Here is a 17035-nt window from a genome sequence, read left to right on the forward strand (position 1 = left end):
CTGTCTTGGTGACAGAATTGAGCCCTCTGTAGTCCACACAAAACCTCATCTCTTTCTTTCCATCTTTGGTGTGAGGTTTGGGGACTAAGACCACTGGGCTAGCCCAGGGGCTGTCATAGCGCTCAATTACTCCCAATTCCAGCATCTTGTGGACTTCCACCTTAATGCTTTCCTTAACATGGTCAGACTGTCTAAAGATTTTGTTCTTGACAGGCATGCTGTCTCCTGTGTCCACATCATGGGTACACAGGTGTGTCTGACCAGGGGTTAAGGAGAAGAGTTCAGGAAACTGTTGTAGGACTCTCCTACAATCAGCTTGCTGTTGGCCAGAGAGGGTGTCTGAATAGATCACTCCATCTACTGAGCCATCTTTTGGGTCTGATGACAGAAGATCAGGGAGAGGTTCACTCTCTGCCTCCTGATCCTCATCTGTTACCATCAACAGATTCACATCAGCCCTGTCATGGAAGAGCTTAAGGCGGTTCACATGGATCACCCTCTTGGGGCTCCTGCTTGTGCCCAGGTCCACCAGGTAGGTGACCTGACTCTTCCTTTCTAGCACTGGGTAAGGGCCACTCCATTTGTCCTGGAGTGCCCTGGGAGCCACAGGCTCCAGAACCCAGACTTTCTGCCCTGGTTGGAACTCAACCAGTGCAGCCTTTTGGTCATACCAAAACTTCTGGAGCTGTTGGCTGGCCTCAAGGTTTTTGGTTGCCTTTTCCATGTACTCTGCCATTCTAGAGCGAAGGCCAAGTACATAGTCCACTATGTCTTGTTTAGGCTCATGAAGAGGTCTCTCCCAGCCTTCTTTAACAAGAGCAAGTGGTCCCCTTACAGGGTGACCAAACAGAAGTTCAAAGGGTGAGAATCCTACTCCCTTCTGTGGCACCTCTCTGTAAGCAAAAAGCAGACATGGCAAGAGGACATCCCATCTCCTTTTGAGTTTTTCTGGGAGCCCCATGATCATGCCTTTTAATGTCTTGTTGAATCTCTCAACTAAGCCATTAGTTTGTGGATGGTATGGTGTAGTGAATTTGTAAGTCACTCCACACTCATTCCACATGTGTTTTAGGTATGCTGACATGAAGTTGGTACCTCTGTCAGACACCACCTCCTTAGGGAAACCCACTCTGGTAAAGATACCAATGAGGGCCTTGGCTACTGCAGGGGCAGTAGTCGACCTAAGGGGAATAGCTTCAGGATACCTAGTAGCATGATCCACTACTACTAGGATGTACATATTTCCTGAGGCTGTGGGAGGTTCCAGTGGACCAACTATGTCCACACCCACTCTTTCAAAGGGGACCCCCACCACTGGAAGTGGAATGAGGGGGGCCTTTGGGTGCCCACCTGTCTTACCACTGGATTGACAGGTGGGGCAGGAGAGGCAAAACTCCTTGACCTTCCGGGACATATTGGGCCAGTAGAAGTGGTTGACTAACCTCTCCCACGTCTTGGTTTGCCCCAAATGCCCAGCAAGGGGAATATCATGGGCTAAGGTCAGAATAAACTCTCTGAACGACTGAGGCACTACCACTCTCCTAGTGGTACCAGGTTTGGGGTCTCTGGCCTCAGTGTACAGGAGTCCATCTTCCCAATAGACCCTATGTGTTCCATTTTTCTTGCCCTTGGACTCTTCAGCAGCTTGCTGCCTAAGGCCTTCAAGAGAGGGACAGGTTTCTTGTCCCTTACACAGCTCCTCCCTTGAGGGTCCCCCTGGGCCTAAGAGCTCAACCTGATAAGGTTCAAGCTCCAAAGGCTCAGTTCCCTCAGAGGGCAGAACTTCTTCCTGAGAAGAGAGGTTCCCTTTTTCTGACTGTGTTGCAGTTGGTTTCCCAACTGACTTTCCTTTTCTCTTGGTAGGCTGGGCCATTTTTCCAGACTCCAGCTCTACTTTTTCACCCTGTGCCTTGCATTGTGCTCTTGTTTTTACACACACCAGTTCAGGGATACCCAGCATGGCTGCATGGGTTTTTAGTTCTACCTCAGCCCATGCTGAGGACTCCAGGTCATTTCCAAGCAGACAGTCTACTGGGATGTTTGAGGAGACCACCACCTGTTTCAGGCCATTGACCCCTCCCCATTCTAAAGTTACCATTGCCATGGGATGTGCTTTAGTTTGATTGTCAGCATTGGTGACTGTATAAGTTTTTCCAGTCAGGTATTGGCCAGGGGAAACCAGTTTCTCTGTCACCATGGTGACACTGGCACCTGTATCCCTCAGGCCCTCTACACTTGTCCCATTAATAAAGAGCTGCTGCCTGTATTTTTGCATGTTAGGAGGCCAGGCAGCTAGTGTGGCTAAATCCACCCCACCCTCAGAGACTAGAGTAGCTTCAGTGTGGACCCTGATTTGCTCTGGGCACACTGTTGATCCCACTTGGAGACTAGCCATTCCAGTGTTACCTGGATTGGAGTTTGGAGTGGAACTTTTCTTGGGACAGGCCTTGTCTCCAGTTTGGTGTCCAGACTGACTACAGTTTCGACACCAGGCCTTTTTGGGATCAAAGTTTTTACCCTTGTACCCAGGATTGTTTTGTGAAGAGGCTCTGGGCCCACCCTCCTGTGCAGGTTTTTGGGGGCCTGTAGAAGACTCTTTACTATTTTTATTTTTGGCTGTCTCACCACCTTTCCCCTGGGGAGGTTTTGTGACCCCTTTCTTTTGGTCACCCCCTGTGGAAGTTTTGGACACCCTAGTCTTGACCCAATGGTCCGCCTTCTTTCCCAATTCTTGGGGAGAAATTCGTCCTAGGTCTACCAGATGCTGATGCAGTTTATCATTGAAACAATTACTTAACAGGTGTTCTTTCACAAATAAATTGTACAGCCCATCATAATTACTTACACCACTGCCTTGAATCCAACCATCTAGTGTTTTTACTGAGTAGTCTACAAAGTCAACCCAGGTCTGGCTCGAGGATTTTTGAGCCCCCCTGAATCTAATCCTATACTCCTCAGTGGAGAATCCAAAGCCCTCAATCAGGGTACCCTTCATGAGGTCATAAGATTCTGCATCTTTTCCAGAGAGTGTGAGGAGTCTATCCCTACACTTTCCTGTGAACATTTCCCAAAGGAGAGCACCCCAGTGAGATCTGTTCACTTTTCTGGTTACACAAGCCCTCTCAAAAGCTGTGAACCATTTGGTGATGTCATCACCATCTTCATATTTAGTTACAATCCCTTTAGGGATTTTCAACATGTCAGGAGAATCTCTGACCCTATTTATGTTGCTGCCACCATTGATGGGTCCTAGGCCCATCTCTTGTCTTTCCCTCTCTATGGCTAGGATCTGTCTTTCCAAAGCCAATCTTTTGGCCATCCTGGCTAACTGGATGTCCTCTTCACTGGAGTTATCCTCAGTGATTTCAGAGTTGGTGGTCCCTCCTGTGAGGGAACCAGCATCTCTGACTATTATTTGTGGAGTCAGGGCTTGAGAAGCCCTGCTCTCCCTAAGTAGGACTGGAGGGGGGGGGAATTTCCCTCCAAGTCACTATCTTCATCCTCTGAGTTGCCACCCTCAGAGGGGTTGGCCTTTTCAAACTCTGCCAAAAGCTCCTGGAGCTGTACTTTGGTAGGTTTGGGGCCCATTGCTATTTTCTTTAGTTTACAGAGTGACCTTAGCTCTCTCATCTGTAGATGGAGGTAAGGTGTGGTGTCGAGTTCCACCACAGCCACATCTGTGCTAGACATTTTGCTTCTAAAAGTTGGAATACTTTTTAAGAATCTACAACTAGTTCTAGGTTCTAATTCAAACTTTTACAAACTTTTAAACTCTAAAAGAAATGCTAAACAGGATCTAACACAAGGCCCTAGCAGGTCTTTTAAGAATTTAGAAAACTTTTCAAATTGCAAAAATCAATTTCTAATGACAATTTTGGAATTTGTCGTGTGATCAGGTATTGGCTGAGTAGTCCAGCAAATGCAAAGTCTTGTTCCCCACCGCTGATCCACCAATGTAGGAAGTTGGCTCTGTATGTGCTATTTCAAAGTAAGGAATAGCATGCACAGAGTCCAAGGGTTCCCCTTAGAGGTAAAATAGTGGTAAAAATAGATAATACTAATGCTCTATTTTGTGGTAGTGTGGTCGAGCAGTAGGCTTATCCAAGGAGTAGTGTTAAGCATTTGTTGTACATACACACAGGCAATAAATGAGGAACACACACTCAGAGACAAATCCAGCCAATAGGTTTTGTTATAGAAAAATATCTTTTCTTAGTTTATTTTAAGAACCACAGGTTCAAATTTAACATGTAATATCTTGGTTGAAAGGTATTGCAGGTAAGTACATTAGGAACTTTGAATCATTTCAATTGCATGTATACTTTTCAAGTTATTCACAAATAGCTATTTCAAAAGTGGACACTTAGTGCAATTTTCACAGTTCCTGGGGGAGGTAAGTTTTTGTTAGTTTTACCAGGTAAGTAAGACACTTACAGGGTTCAGTTCTTGGTCCAAGGTAGCCCACCGTTGGGGGTTCGGAGCAACCCCAAAGTCACCACACCAGCAGCTCAGGGCCGGTCAGGTGCAGAGTTCAAAGTGGTGCCCAAAACACATAGGCTATAATGGAGAGAAGGGGGTGCCCCGGTTCCGGTCTGCTTGCAGGTAAGTACCCGCGTCTTCGGAGGGCAGACCAGGGTGGTTTTGTAGGGCACCGGGGGGGACACAAGCCCACACAGAAATTTCACCCTCAGCAGCGCGGGGGCGGCCGGGTGCAGTGTAGAAACAAGCGTCGGGTTTTCAATGTTAGTCTATGAGAGATCAAGGGATCTCTTTAGCGCTGCAGGCAGGCAAGAGGGGGCTTCCTCGGGGAAACCTCCACTTGGACAAGGGAGAGGGACTCCTGGGGGTCACTTCTGCAGTGAAAGTCCGGTCCTTCAGGTCCTGGGGGCTGCGGGTGCAGGGTCTTTTCCAGGCGTCGGGACTTAGGTTTCAGAGAGTCGCGGTCAGGGGAAGCCTCGGGATTCCCTCTGCAGGCGGCGCTGTGGGGGCTCAGGGGGGACAGGTTTTGGTACTCACAGTCGTAGAGTAGTCCGGGGGTCCTCCCTGAGGTGTTGGTTCTCCACCAGCCGAGTCGGGGTCGCCGGGTGCAGTGCTGCAAGTCTCACGCTTCTTGCGGGGAGTTGCAGGGTTCTTTAAAGCTGCTTCTTGAAACAAAGTTGCAGTCTTTTTGGAGCAGGTCCGCTGTCCTCGGGAGTTTCTTGTCGTCGTCGAAGCAGGGCAGTCCTCAGAGGATTCAGAGGTCACTGGTCCCTTTGGAAGGCGTCGCTGGAGCAGAGTTCTTTGGAAGGCAGGAGACAGGCCGGTGAGTTTCTGGAGCCAAGGCAGTTGTTGTCTTCTGGTCTTCCTCTGCAGGGGTTTTCAGCTAGGCAGTCCTTCTTCTTGTTGTTGCAGGAATCTAATTTTCTAGGGTTCAGGGTAGCCCTTAAATACTAAATTTAAGGGCGTGTTTAGGTCTGGGGGGTTAGTAGCCAATGGCTACTAGCCCTGAGGGTGGGTACACCCTCTTTGTGCCTCCTCCCAAGGGGAGGGGGTCACATTCCTATCCCTATTGGGGGAATCCTCCTTCTTCAAGATGGAGGATTTCTAAAAGTCAGAGGCACCTCAGCTCAGGACACCTTAGGGGCTGTCCTGACTGGCCAGTGACTCCTCCTTGTTTTTCTCATTATCTCTCCTGGACTTGCCGCCAAAAGTGGGGGCTGGGTCCAGGAGGCGGGCATCTCCACTAGCTGGAGTGCCCTGGGGCATTGTAACACGAAGCTTGAGCCTTTGAAGCTCACTGCTAGGTGTTACAGTTCCTGCACGGGGGAGGTGTGAAGCACCTCCACCCAGAGCAGGCTTTGTTTCTGTCCTCAGAGAGCACAAAGGCTCTCACCGCATGAGGTCAGACACTCGTCTCTCAGCAGCAGGCTGGCACAGACCAGTCAGTCCTGCACTGAACAATTGGGTAAAATACAGGGGGTATCTCTAAGATGCCCTCTGTGTGCATTTTTTAATAAATCCAACACTGGCATCAGTGTGGGTTTATTATTCTGAGAAGTTTGATACTAAACTTCCCAGTATTCAGTGTAGCCATTATGGAGCTGTGGAGTTCGTTTTTGACAGACTCACAGCCCATATACTCTTATGGCTACCCTGCACTTACAATGTCTAAGGTTTTGCTTAGACACTGTAGGGGCATAGTGCTCATGCACATATGCCCTCACCTGTGGTATAGTGCACCCTGCCTTAGGGCTGTAAGGCCTACTAGAGGGGTGACTTACCTATGCCACAGGCAGTGGGAGGTTGGCATGGCACCCTGAGGGGAGTGCCATGTCGACTTAGTCATTTTCTCCCCATCAGCACACACAAGCTGGCAAGCAGTGTGTCTGTGCTGAGTGAGGGGCCCTAGGGTGGCATAAGACATGCTGCAGCCCTTAGAGACCTTCCCTGGCATCAGGGCCCTTGGTACCAGGGGTACCAGTTACAACGGACTTACCTAGGTGCCAGGGTTGTGCCAATTGTGGAAACAATGGTACATTTTAGGTGAAAGAACACTGGTGCTGGGGCCTGGTTAGCAGGGTCCCAGCACACTTCTCAGTCAAGTCAGCATCAGTATCAGGCAAAAAGTGGGGGGTAACTGCAACAGGGAGCCATTTCTTTACAGTACAACCATGTTTTGTTTTCGTTCTTTAAACAGCTGCTTTAACCTTTTAAGTGCAGAAATCGGCCATTGGTTAACCTCCCCATTAGCCTCCTTACCCAGTGCGTCTATGGACCATTGGCCGAAGTGAGAGAGGTCTTTAAAGAACCCTATGGTGTTCACACCCAAATGTTTCCTATTAACATTTTTGAAGTTTTGTTGTTGTTGTTGAAATGACTATCAGCACCAGATTCATCATTTCCACTCAAAGTGAAACTGAAATGATCCGATCATTTCACTTTCACCGAATCTATGCTTGGAGCCAAGTCTCTGCCCCATGACCACTGATTTTGATGGAGAAGGTATCCTATTGGATCCCTGCTTGGAGGTTGCCGCAGGATGATCACGAAGCAGTGATCCACCCACTAGACACCAGAGATTTCATATGATGGGGGTGGGTATAGGCATGGACCCGAGCTCCTCCACTGCCCTGGGCTCTTTTAGCCTTTCAGCCTCCCGAGGTGTATGGCAGTGTTAACCCCTCCTGGTTGGGGGGGTGAGACAAACAAGAAAACACGTTAGACACCAGGATTTTTAATAGGGCAGATTCATTTTTTTTTTTAAGGGGTGGCCCCTTGGGCATTGGCCAATGCTACCCACCACCTTAGCTTTTGTGTCACCCCCCCCCCCCACCACCCTGGGGGTGAGTGTGGGTGTTAACCCCTAATTGGGGGGGAGGGCAGAAAAGAAAACCCATTATACACTGGGTTTTCACTAGGGCAGACTATTTTTTAGGAGGGTGGAGCACCTCACTCCCCCCTGCCCCCCCCCCCCCCCCAACGATCTTGGGCCCTTGCCCACTAAACACCAGGGATTTATTTTATTGTAGAAGAGAAATATGGTATGTGGATGCCCACCCTGATGTTGGACCTATCCTCCTGCCTTAAAACCCTGACAGTCTCTCTGCCCACCTGAGCCCCATTCCCATGGCAAGCATGAGGAAATGTTTGAAAGCTGGACACCTAAGGGACTCCAGGGTAGTGTGCTTTGCATGGATCCCACAATGTTTTGTTACCCACATAATGGTTTATTGCTTTTTAAATAGGCCATTGTTACAGATGAAAACATTTTCACAAATGATTTTTTTTTCCTGCTCATTTTCAATATTTTTTATTTCAACCGCTTTTTTGAGAAAAACTTGAGGAATCCTCATAAATTATCCTTGCTGAACTCTGGATTTTGCCTAATTTGGTTTACTTTTCAGATATCTATAGTTTCCTGGATCATTCATGAATTTCACACCTATTTCCACCACAAACTGGATGTAGGTTGAAAGCACAAACATTAGGAAAAAAATGAGGTAACCCTTGGAAAAATGCCAGAAATGGCAGAACTGTGGTTATAAAATGTTTTTTTGATTCAGCTCTTTATGTTTCTGAAAGCTGAGATGCTGATTCCAACATAGCAGGCAAACCTTTCATTTATGCCATTTTTAGAGGTGAAAAGACCCCTTGTGCAGCAGTTTTTTTCTATTTTACCCCCAAAACAAAATGTTCTTATATTTTGGCTATTTGTGCTGTTCCCTCCAGGGGAATCCATAAATCCCAGATACCCGTAGAAGCCCCATGATGTTGGGGGGGGAGGGGTGGGGGGGGGGGAATGAAGGCACATTTGGCATGGACACCTTATGTGGAAAAAAAGTTGTGGAGGCCTCAGCACAAAGTACCTCTAATAGCTAAAAATGGCTTCACATTGATGTGGAAAAGCATCAGCATTTCCGTGGCCTGACCTGCCTTTCCCCTTGGCTGATGGCTCTGACAGACAGCATTGAGAGGTCAGAACCTAACCGTAATAACTTAATACATATGGGCAGCTACAGCATTCCTTTATAATAGGCAACACGGTTTATCAAAAGTTACCAAGTATAAATGGGATAAACCACACCCTCCGTACATTATAACGATTTTGCAAGTCACTGAGGAGTTCCATGACCATATAGAGATATTTGGCCAAAGGCCAAGTACCTTTATACAGTTATTGGTCTGTGAGGTGGCTTGCGGTATCCTTATCATGTGTGTCAAGGGGGTACATTATCCTTTATAATACATGATCACACCTCACCTTTCCCACAAACCACTTAAACCCTTGGTTTATAACCCTTTCATTTAAAGGAGAGAGCATGTTCACACACATAACAAATAAAAATACAATCTCTAGAACAAAATCAAGCACATCAAAAAAGTTGTGAGATTTGTTGCAAAAAAAGTGAATAAGTTTAATACAAGTCTGTTTTGTTAAAAAAGAATAGCTCAGAATGTATAGAAACTTGCAAAAAGATTCTAAAATTTCCTATAGTTACCTTAAATAATAAAAGAAAATAAACATGTTGCCATAAATATTTCCTTTCTGCTTGTCACTATTCAGCTAGAAAAATAGAGCTGAAGAAATAAAATTCGTTTTTTTTTTCTTCGTTCTTTGAATACCTGTTTTAATTGTGCTCCGTGACCTGCTTTTCCCCTTCGCTGATGACTCTGGCAGCAGCATTGTTACATCTGAACTCAACTGTAATAACTTATTACAGTTGCATTCTGACATAATTTCTTTATAATTGGTGACTGGGTATGTCACAAGTCACAGATTACAAAGAAATTGGAAGTGGGTTTTTATACAGGAATTTTACAATCCTATGTATAATAAGGAAATGACTTCGCTGCTCAACTGTTTTAAGTTATTAAAGTTTAATTCTGACACCATAAGACCTCCTGCCAGAACCAACAGCCAGGGTGCAAAGCAGGTAATGGAGCATAATTAAAGGTGGAGTTTCAACTAGGCAATGAAAAGAAAAACTGTATTTTCATCAATCTGTCCTTTAATTCTAAACAGACAGTGATGAGCAGACTGAAGATATTTGTGGCAACATGTTTATTTTTTTTTGCACAGTAATGGCCATCACAGGACAAATAGAATTGTATTTTTCTACACGTTCTGAGCCTCTACACCTTTTTAAATCTGATTTACATTAAACTGTGTCCAATATATTTTTGCAACACATTACTAACTTTTTTTGGTTTGTTTAATTTCACACTAGAGTACACTTTTATTCTTCATATCTGCAACCATAGTACCTTTCTCATATGAAAGAGCAAGACAAAGGATTAATGGGGTTTGTGGGAAGGGTGAGGGTGGGGTGTGCATAGTCTTATAAAGGAACTCAGTTTATGGCCTCATTCCTCTATATGGCCCTGTAAGTCTGTAAGTCTTCACTGATTTAAGTGGGAGCTTGTAATGATATTTGTGTTTTGACCACTGACTCCACATTGCACTTAACCTAGCAGCACACCATCACATTAGTGACCACCAGATTCATTGTGCCTATTGACTTTATTTTAGAATTAGCCACTTCCACGTTAAAAGCTGCAAGCAGTTTTCCACGTTGTCATGTTTTTGTTCTGCTTGTTTTCGTGGTCTTTCCCATCAAGGGTTTAGGCTGATGAGAATTAGGACAGCAGGGAACGGTTTTGTTTTGAAGGGGCACCTTGGGATTTTGGCAAGTTCCCGACGTGTTCTTTTCAAAGCTGGCCTAAATTAATCGGCATTTTTTTAATAATAAACTTATGAGAGGGGGTTTCTAGAATTTTCCTCTCTTGTTTGTTCAAAGTATGAGAGGCCAAAACCAGATGGACCAGGGAGTGAATCGGATCTCAGACATGCTCAGGACGCTGAGGTGTGTCATCCTTCTCGTGAGTATAATTGATCTCTCTCCACGATCGATTCTGGGATCTGGCGATCTAATGCTGATAGGAGGGAGATGAAGCAGATGTGCCCATGCCTCATGGTGATGCATACTTTTTCATTCTTGTTATCGTCTTTGCATTGTAAAATATATATATATATATATATATATATATATATATATATATATATATATATACACACATACATACATATGCTGTGTATATTTCCGAACCTTGCAAAGTGATTTAATAAATGTCTTCTTTAGACTAAGAAGCATATTCCAGAGATTTTTGTCAGTGCATGAGTGTTTCAGCTCGGTCATTAGTGAAGCAAAACAGAGCTGAACCAAATAGTTTAATGCACCCCCAAAATGACCCTCTGGTGGTTCAGCTCCAGCACCCTTGATCTCACCATAAGAATCACCACTGTCGCCAACATCAGGCCCAACAACATTAGCAGAGAAATTGGTAACTGGGACCACTCAATAACTGAGTTCTAGATGGGGGGAAGTTAAAGGGTTTTATTACAGAATCTCAAATTCAAGTAGTACAGAATAATTGTTTAATGCAATGTAGACACAAATACAGAGTACATAATCAGAACAGTTCTAAATCCGAAATAAACAGCAAAATCAGAACAATTGACAAAATCTGCTAAATCTATTTGTCAGATTCATAAGGAACACTGACAGTATCTCTGGAGAAAAAGGAACGTCTCTAATAAATCTGACAGAGTCCCTGGAGGAACTTGGGAAATTTCTTAGTTCTAGCCACTATCACAAAGGAGAACAGCATCTCTAGTAGCAAGTGGAAAGTCTCCTGCTCACCCCACAAACCATGGGTTTTACTCACATTTCTAGCAATAATGAACAAAAGCTGCAAATACACAGTGGTATGAATAGTGCTTACACATTCCAATGAATCAAATAATTACATATATATACGGCACATAGAACCAACCTACTTCTAGAGATGATCCTAGCAGCTTCTATGCTGCTGCTGTCCGGAGATGCACAACACATTATCCATTTATTAAACGAAAGCCCATACAACCGTGTTTTCTACCAGACCCACACCAGGAAGCTACAACAGAAGGGCCTTGAAGTTGTTAAATTAAACTCTGGAAGAAAGTTTTATTCACAGTACATGAGCTTGAAGGAAGATAACTAGCTACGTTACCATGTCGTGTGCTCTGCAAAGACTGCTGAAGCTGTGGGAAACAAGTGTCGCAGGGGGTCATTGATTGAGATGGAAATGAGGAGGAGCAGGTTGAACAGTTCATCAGAAACGACATCTATTCTGATTAAATGGGGAATTCATAAAATGTGGAACAACTAAAACATAATTCTAGATGCTTTACCAATCTCGTTTTAAGTGCAATATTTTTTAATGTATTGGTTACGACTAGAATTCATCATATAGATCATTAGTCTTCAAAATAATTTGTCACCCAAAGTTTAACATTTGAAAAAACTTCCACACTTGCAATATCTTTATAATGTACGAAAGGGGGCTCTTTGTCCCATTTATCGGTTTTATAATAAGAGATTGCCTATTGTGTGCAGTAAGTGGTGATAATATGAATGCTGGGGCACAAGCGCCTGAACCACTGCTTTTTCAAAGTCTGTTTAACCCTCAACTAAGTTAAAAGTACATTTGGCAATTAGTAGACACGGAGATGCACTGCGTATTGGGATTTGTCTTAAATGCACTGTTAATAGTTCAGCAGGCGGTAGGAAAGAGTGCCTAAAGGATGTCTCAGAGCTTGATAGACTGGTTTTACTTTCTCCGAGACGTAAATTTATAGGCAACAAAGCAGAAAAAATAATTATAAATGGAACAGTGGGCGCATTGCTTACTCTCGTCACTAGAGGGCAGTCGTTCAGCGCGCCTGTAATATTTCAGTACAATGGAAGGGAAAGGAGTGAGATCTCCGTATTTTCCACTGAGCCCTCCGTATTCTCCACTGAGAGCCCTCCGTATTCTCCACTGAGCCCTCTCAGCTATGGGTATCCAGCATCCGAGGAGGAGAGCAGGTGCACTTCCTCTTCGTGTAGAGTCGCTCTCCTCAGTACTAAGCTCGAGGAAGAGGGTATAATTCACAGTGTAGCAGCAGGCCGCAGATCTCCAGGTCCGCCGACTCATTCTCCAGCCCTCGCAGAAGGGTTGCCTGCCGTCTCTCCCAGAGAAAAATACCTGCACATGACTCTGAAGAAGAACTTTACATGAAGTCGTCTTTATTCATTCTTAACTCGACGTTTCTGTCTTTTGTAGTCGCATTATCAGTCGGGGGCCAGGGCTGATTAGGGCAGCTTTAGAACATATTTTAAAGTGTTTTCTGCCAACATTTGCTGTTTATTGTATGTTACTGATAAGGGGAAAAGTACAGGCTTTAGATGATTTTTCTAATTTTTATATCGGCGGTACTTTAAAATACTAGCCATACCAGTGCAAAACTGGCCAGGTGGCAGCCCTACTTGCAGAGACGGCTCACGAGTCATTAGAATTAAGGTTACCAAGTGACCACATTCCAGGTTTTACACTCCTGTCCGGCCCTGTGCTTTTATTCAACAATACCAACTTTTTGGAAGGTCTAGTTTTAAGTTCTTAGCAGATGGGCCCATGGGGCTAACACACCAGAAAACAGTGGTTTGTGAAAGGAACGTGGTCTGGAACATGGTTCCCTCGATGGCATGTAGCCATCTTGGAACATTGTTTATACTGCGTGTTTCATGGTCGTTTCTGTCTTTAGTGTGTGCTGAAGTATAACGCAAAGTGTCAAAACTAAAATACTTGAGATTTTAACTTCCTCACCCCTTCACTAATATCTTATGCTATAGTGCCATGGAAGACAGACTGCCTAAAGAGAAGGATGGACGTGGTGTTTACCTGTAATCTTGCTTCTTTCTGTGTGTGTTCCCACGCTTGTGTTTCCTCACAGTTTCATATATGATATGTATTGTTTCTGCCTTGTTGCAGACTCCGGTGGACTATTCTCTTCTAGAGGGTGAAAGTAAAAAAAACAAACTTAAGAAAGGGAAGCGAAGAAAAACAGGCTCCCAGGATGTGGATGGAGAAATAGAAGCCTTGTTGTTGAGCAGAAAAGGTGAGCAGTTTGTCTGGTCTTGAAGATGCAGATGCCATCATGTGTGTGCTGTATGAACAATAGGTGGTACATTGTTAGCTTTACTCAGATGTTCCATAGGCCACAATGCAAATTCAGGCACAACTCTGACCTGGTCTGGGGCGTGTTCTCCTTTGAGCAGTCCATGACGCTGTACATGTGCACCTTCTTTGCAAGGCAAATATGGTCTCGAGGTTAGCACTCCCACTTACCTGGGTTTGCATATTTGCTGAGTGTTCTCATAGTAAACGATTTAATAAGAAAAAAGGTGCAGCCAAAGGCGTTCATCTGGAAAAATTTGGAGATTTTTAAATATAATGGAAAACCCGAAATGAGGGTGTTATAAGTACAACCATTGGGAAAGTTGATGGCTCGGGCAAGCCTGTAGTGTTTTACTTGATCTTTTGCAAACATCTGAATCGGCTTTAAGAGTCTAAAATTAACCCATAAAAAACACCAACTTTCTAAAGGTTGTTTGCTGGTTTCTTGTGTGTCTTTTTACACACATGCAAAGTCAAATCCAGCATGTCATACTTCTGTTGGTTTACATAGTTATTGATAGTCAAGAAGTGACTGATGCATTGCATTCAGTTAAAGTGGGCAATGCTACATTTACTGTGTGAACTTTGAAGTGAAATCAAACTTAAACCTTTCTGTGTTTGAGAATGTTTATATATGTCTTTCATTCTGGTGTTTGCTTTACATCTGTCTTCCTAAATCATTCATACGAAAGTTCCTGGGAAGAGAAGTGGCACACACGCGTCATATGTGTGCTGCCTATAAATAATAGTTATTAAGTCAGAAACTACTACTTCACTCTTGTGATGGTATCTTCAGCAGTTACTGCTTCATCGAATTGAAATACTAACTTTGGTTTCAGGGGTCGATGGATAGTAACATTATACATAGTATATGGGCTTGGCCATTTCCTTTTAACGTTGCCTTGTGAACACTTTTTACCCTTCATCTGTCTAACGCCCTGTGCCATTGTGGCCATTACTAAGAGATGGGTGTGTACTACTGCGGGGAGTCAACCATTGTGAAGGGAAGGCGTGCGGATAAAGGGAACCAGGGAAAGAAGCTGTAAAAAACAAAGTAAAGATGGAAGCAGAGTGAGACCACCTCGCTCTGATATAACATCACACGAAATGTGCTACCTACGCTAATGTTAAACTTTTATTATGCAATATGGAGATTTATCATTTTGGTGGAGACAGGCAAGCCTCAATTCATTTGAGCAAAATGATTAAAAAAAGCAGAAAAACTAGAGGACAAGTGCTATTTATTGCAAGGAATGCAAAATAGCAAGTAGGGAATGAGAGAACATGATGCACAAAGAGGCAGCGAAGTGCAGGGAGCGACGGATAACTGACAGCTATGTTCGGAGAGGTATCACCAAGTGTGCTATGCCCAAAATAAAATGTATCGTCTTTTTGCACAGAGGATGTGAACCTAAGTCCAAGCTCCCAGCCACTCGAAGCACTATTAGATATTTTATTTCACTTGAGGTTGACCAGACCACTAAGTACTTGAAATTTGTTAGGAAGCACTCAGTATTTTTTCTAACATGAGCATGTTTGCTTCAGCTAGTTTCATACTAGCTGTACTTCTGGAAAGAGATGCTATGTCCCTTTGTGCAGGTACAAGGGCGCTTCCTCGATAATGCTGCTTTCCAGCAATTTCATACAATTTTAAACCAATCAGCATGTCAATCACCATGTTATTTCTAAAAAAAAAAACAAAAAAAAAAAAACTGCCTCTAACCCAAATCAAAGTTTTGTTACATTTTTGTTTTTAGCAGAGGCGCAGCCTATTGATTATGCAATCCATCCCAAAATATGGTACCAAAAAAATAATAATTTTCTAACCAGACACAAAGGGGAAAACTACAACATACATCTTCTTAAGTACAGGCATATTTTTTTCTACCCAATGTTTTGGGTATCGAAAATAGTGTACCATGTGGCATTTATTAAGGGCACTCAACGGCTTCTGGGTAATGGACCACTTGTTGTGTTGTAAAAATTCAATTCACTACAATATTGCACAAATGGAAATTGGTTATTACACCAGTACTTGCAGAAAAAGAAAAACATTTCACTTGTCACTTTCCAGCCTGAAATTAAAATTACAATTAATTTGCACAAACTTGTACATATTTTTCAGTGTAGCCGAAAGCGTTGTTTTCTTAAGCACCCCAATATTGTACTTCCAGTTTTCAGTATGTAACTGATTACAGTGTATTATCAAGTAAATAGCTATATCCTTTTAACAGGCTGGAGAACATTGAACTGCACCACAGGCCATCTTCTTGGTGATCAATACGGAGAAAGGCAGAGGGCACAGAGCAACAGTCAGAGAGACACGAGCTAGGCGGGAGGCACTCGGCAGGGATCAGGGGTTGATACAAAGGGTATCATGCATTGCCCAGACAGACAGTAACTGAGCTGCATGGACAGGGAGAGGGCTCAAACCAATGCTCTGTGATGGATTAGGAAGCAGCAAGAGAGTGCGAGAATGCACATGCCTGTAGTAAGAAGCAAAGATTCGAAAGCCATGTCTTCGCAGGGAGTAGCCCTTGACACCCGATCTTGTACGCCGATCCCCTGGCCGCTACATAGCTCCATGAGTTCTAGGATGATGCCTCGGTCCCAGTCCTCAAGGCTTCCTGGTTCGGTCCCGCCTGCTGTTGGCTCTGGCACATTTTTATTGGTAATTTTTATTATTTTGTTCATGACTCCTTTTAGTGACAAATTCCTAATTTCGTTTGTTTGTGGCTCATGCCCCTTTGGTTAATTTCTGTGTAGGTTTAGAGTGTTTTCCTCACTTTTGGGCAGTTCTGGTTTTCTACCTCACCCACTCCCGCCATTTTTCCCACTGGTTCTTTCCTTGCCTGCACTTCCCACCTCCCAGGACTGCTTATGGATGCCGCTGCATGCCAAAGGTGTGCCAAAGGCAAGTTCATCTGTGCCCGTCTGTGCCTGGACCTCACCCAGTGGCAGGACCTCTGGCTCTCCCACCATCCACCGCTGTACCGCCAAGGAGTTCCTGGCCCTGGACCCCAGACACCGGAACAACAGCTGCTGCACATCCTCCCTGTGATCAACCAAAGTTCCCTTCACCTGCCTCCACTGCCGCTTCTAATGCAACACATGACCACCAGCCCACACTGGATCCCGTGCTGCTTCCATCCAGAAGACTGCAAACAACCCAGAACTGCTCCAATGCATTCCGCTCAATGCCCATTCTTTCTGCAAACACACCACGGAAATCTGGGACACCATTACCATCCTCTCACCGGACCTTACCTTCATCACCAAAACATGGCTTAACTACTTCTCCAACCCTGACATCGCCACCACAACTCCTGGTGGCTACAAGATGATACACCAAGACCACACCAACAACCCAGTGGGGCATTGCCATTTTCTTCAAGGAAACCACCGGATGCACTGTCACCAACGGCGACCCCACTCCTCATGGAACACTTCAACTTACAACTACAGACCAATGCCAGTACCACAGTAAGAGGCACCCTCTTTTACAGGAACCTGACCA

The 17035-nt window shown here is 44.5% G+C and overlaps 1 protein-coding gene across 1 annotated transcript in view; it reads left to right on the plus strand.

The window, feature by feature from the left end:
• The window catches only part of NVL (nuclear VCP like), a 359132-nt gene that overhangs the window by 30648 nt on the left and 311449 nt on the right, over positions 1-17035 (plus strand). Inside the window, exon 7 of the mRNA XM_069233825.1 lies at positions 13333-13459. Coding sequence (XP_069089926.1) covers positions 13333-13459 — 127 coding nt within the window. The remainder of the gene's footprint in view (positions 1-13332; positions 13460-17035) is intronic.

The sequence above is a fragment of the Pleurodeles waltl genome, chromosome 5 (genome assembly GCF_031143425.1).
Source record: "Pleurodeles waltl isolate 20211129_DDA chromosome 5, aPleWal1.hap1.20221129, whole genome shotgun sequence".
Lineage (NCBI taxonomy): Eukaryota > Metazoa > Chordata > Amphibia > Caudata > Salamandridae > Pleurodeles > Pleurodeles waltl.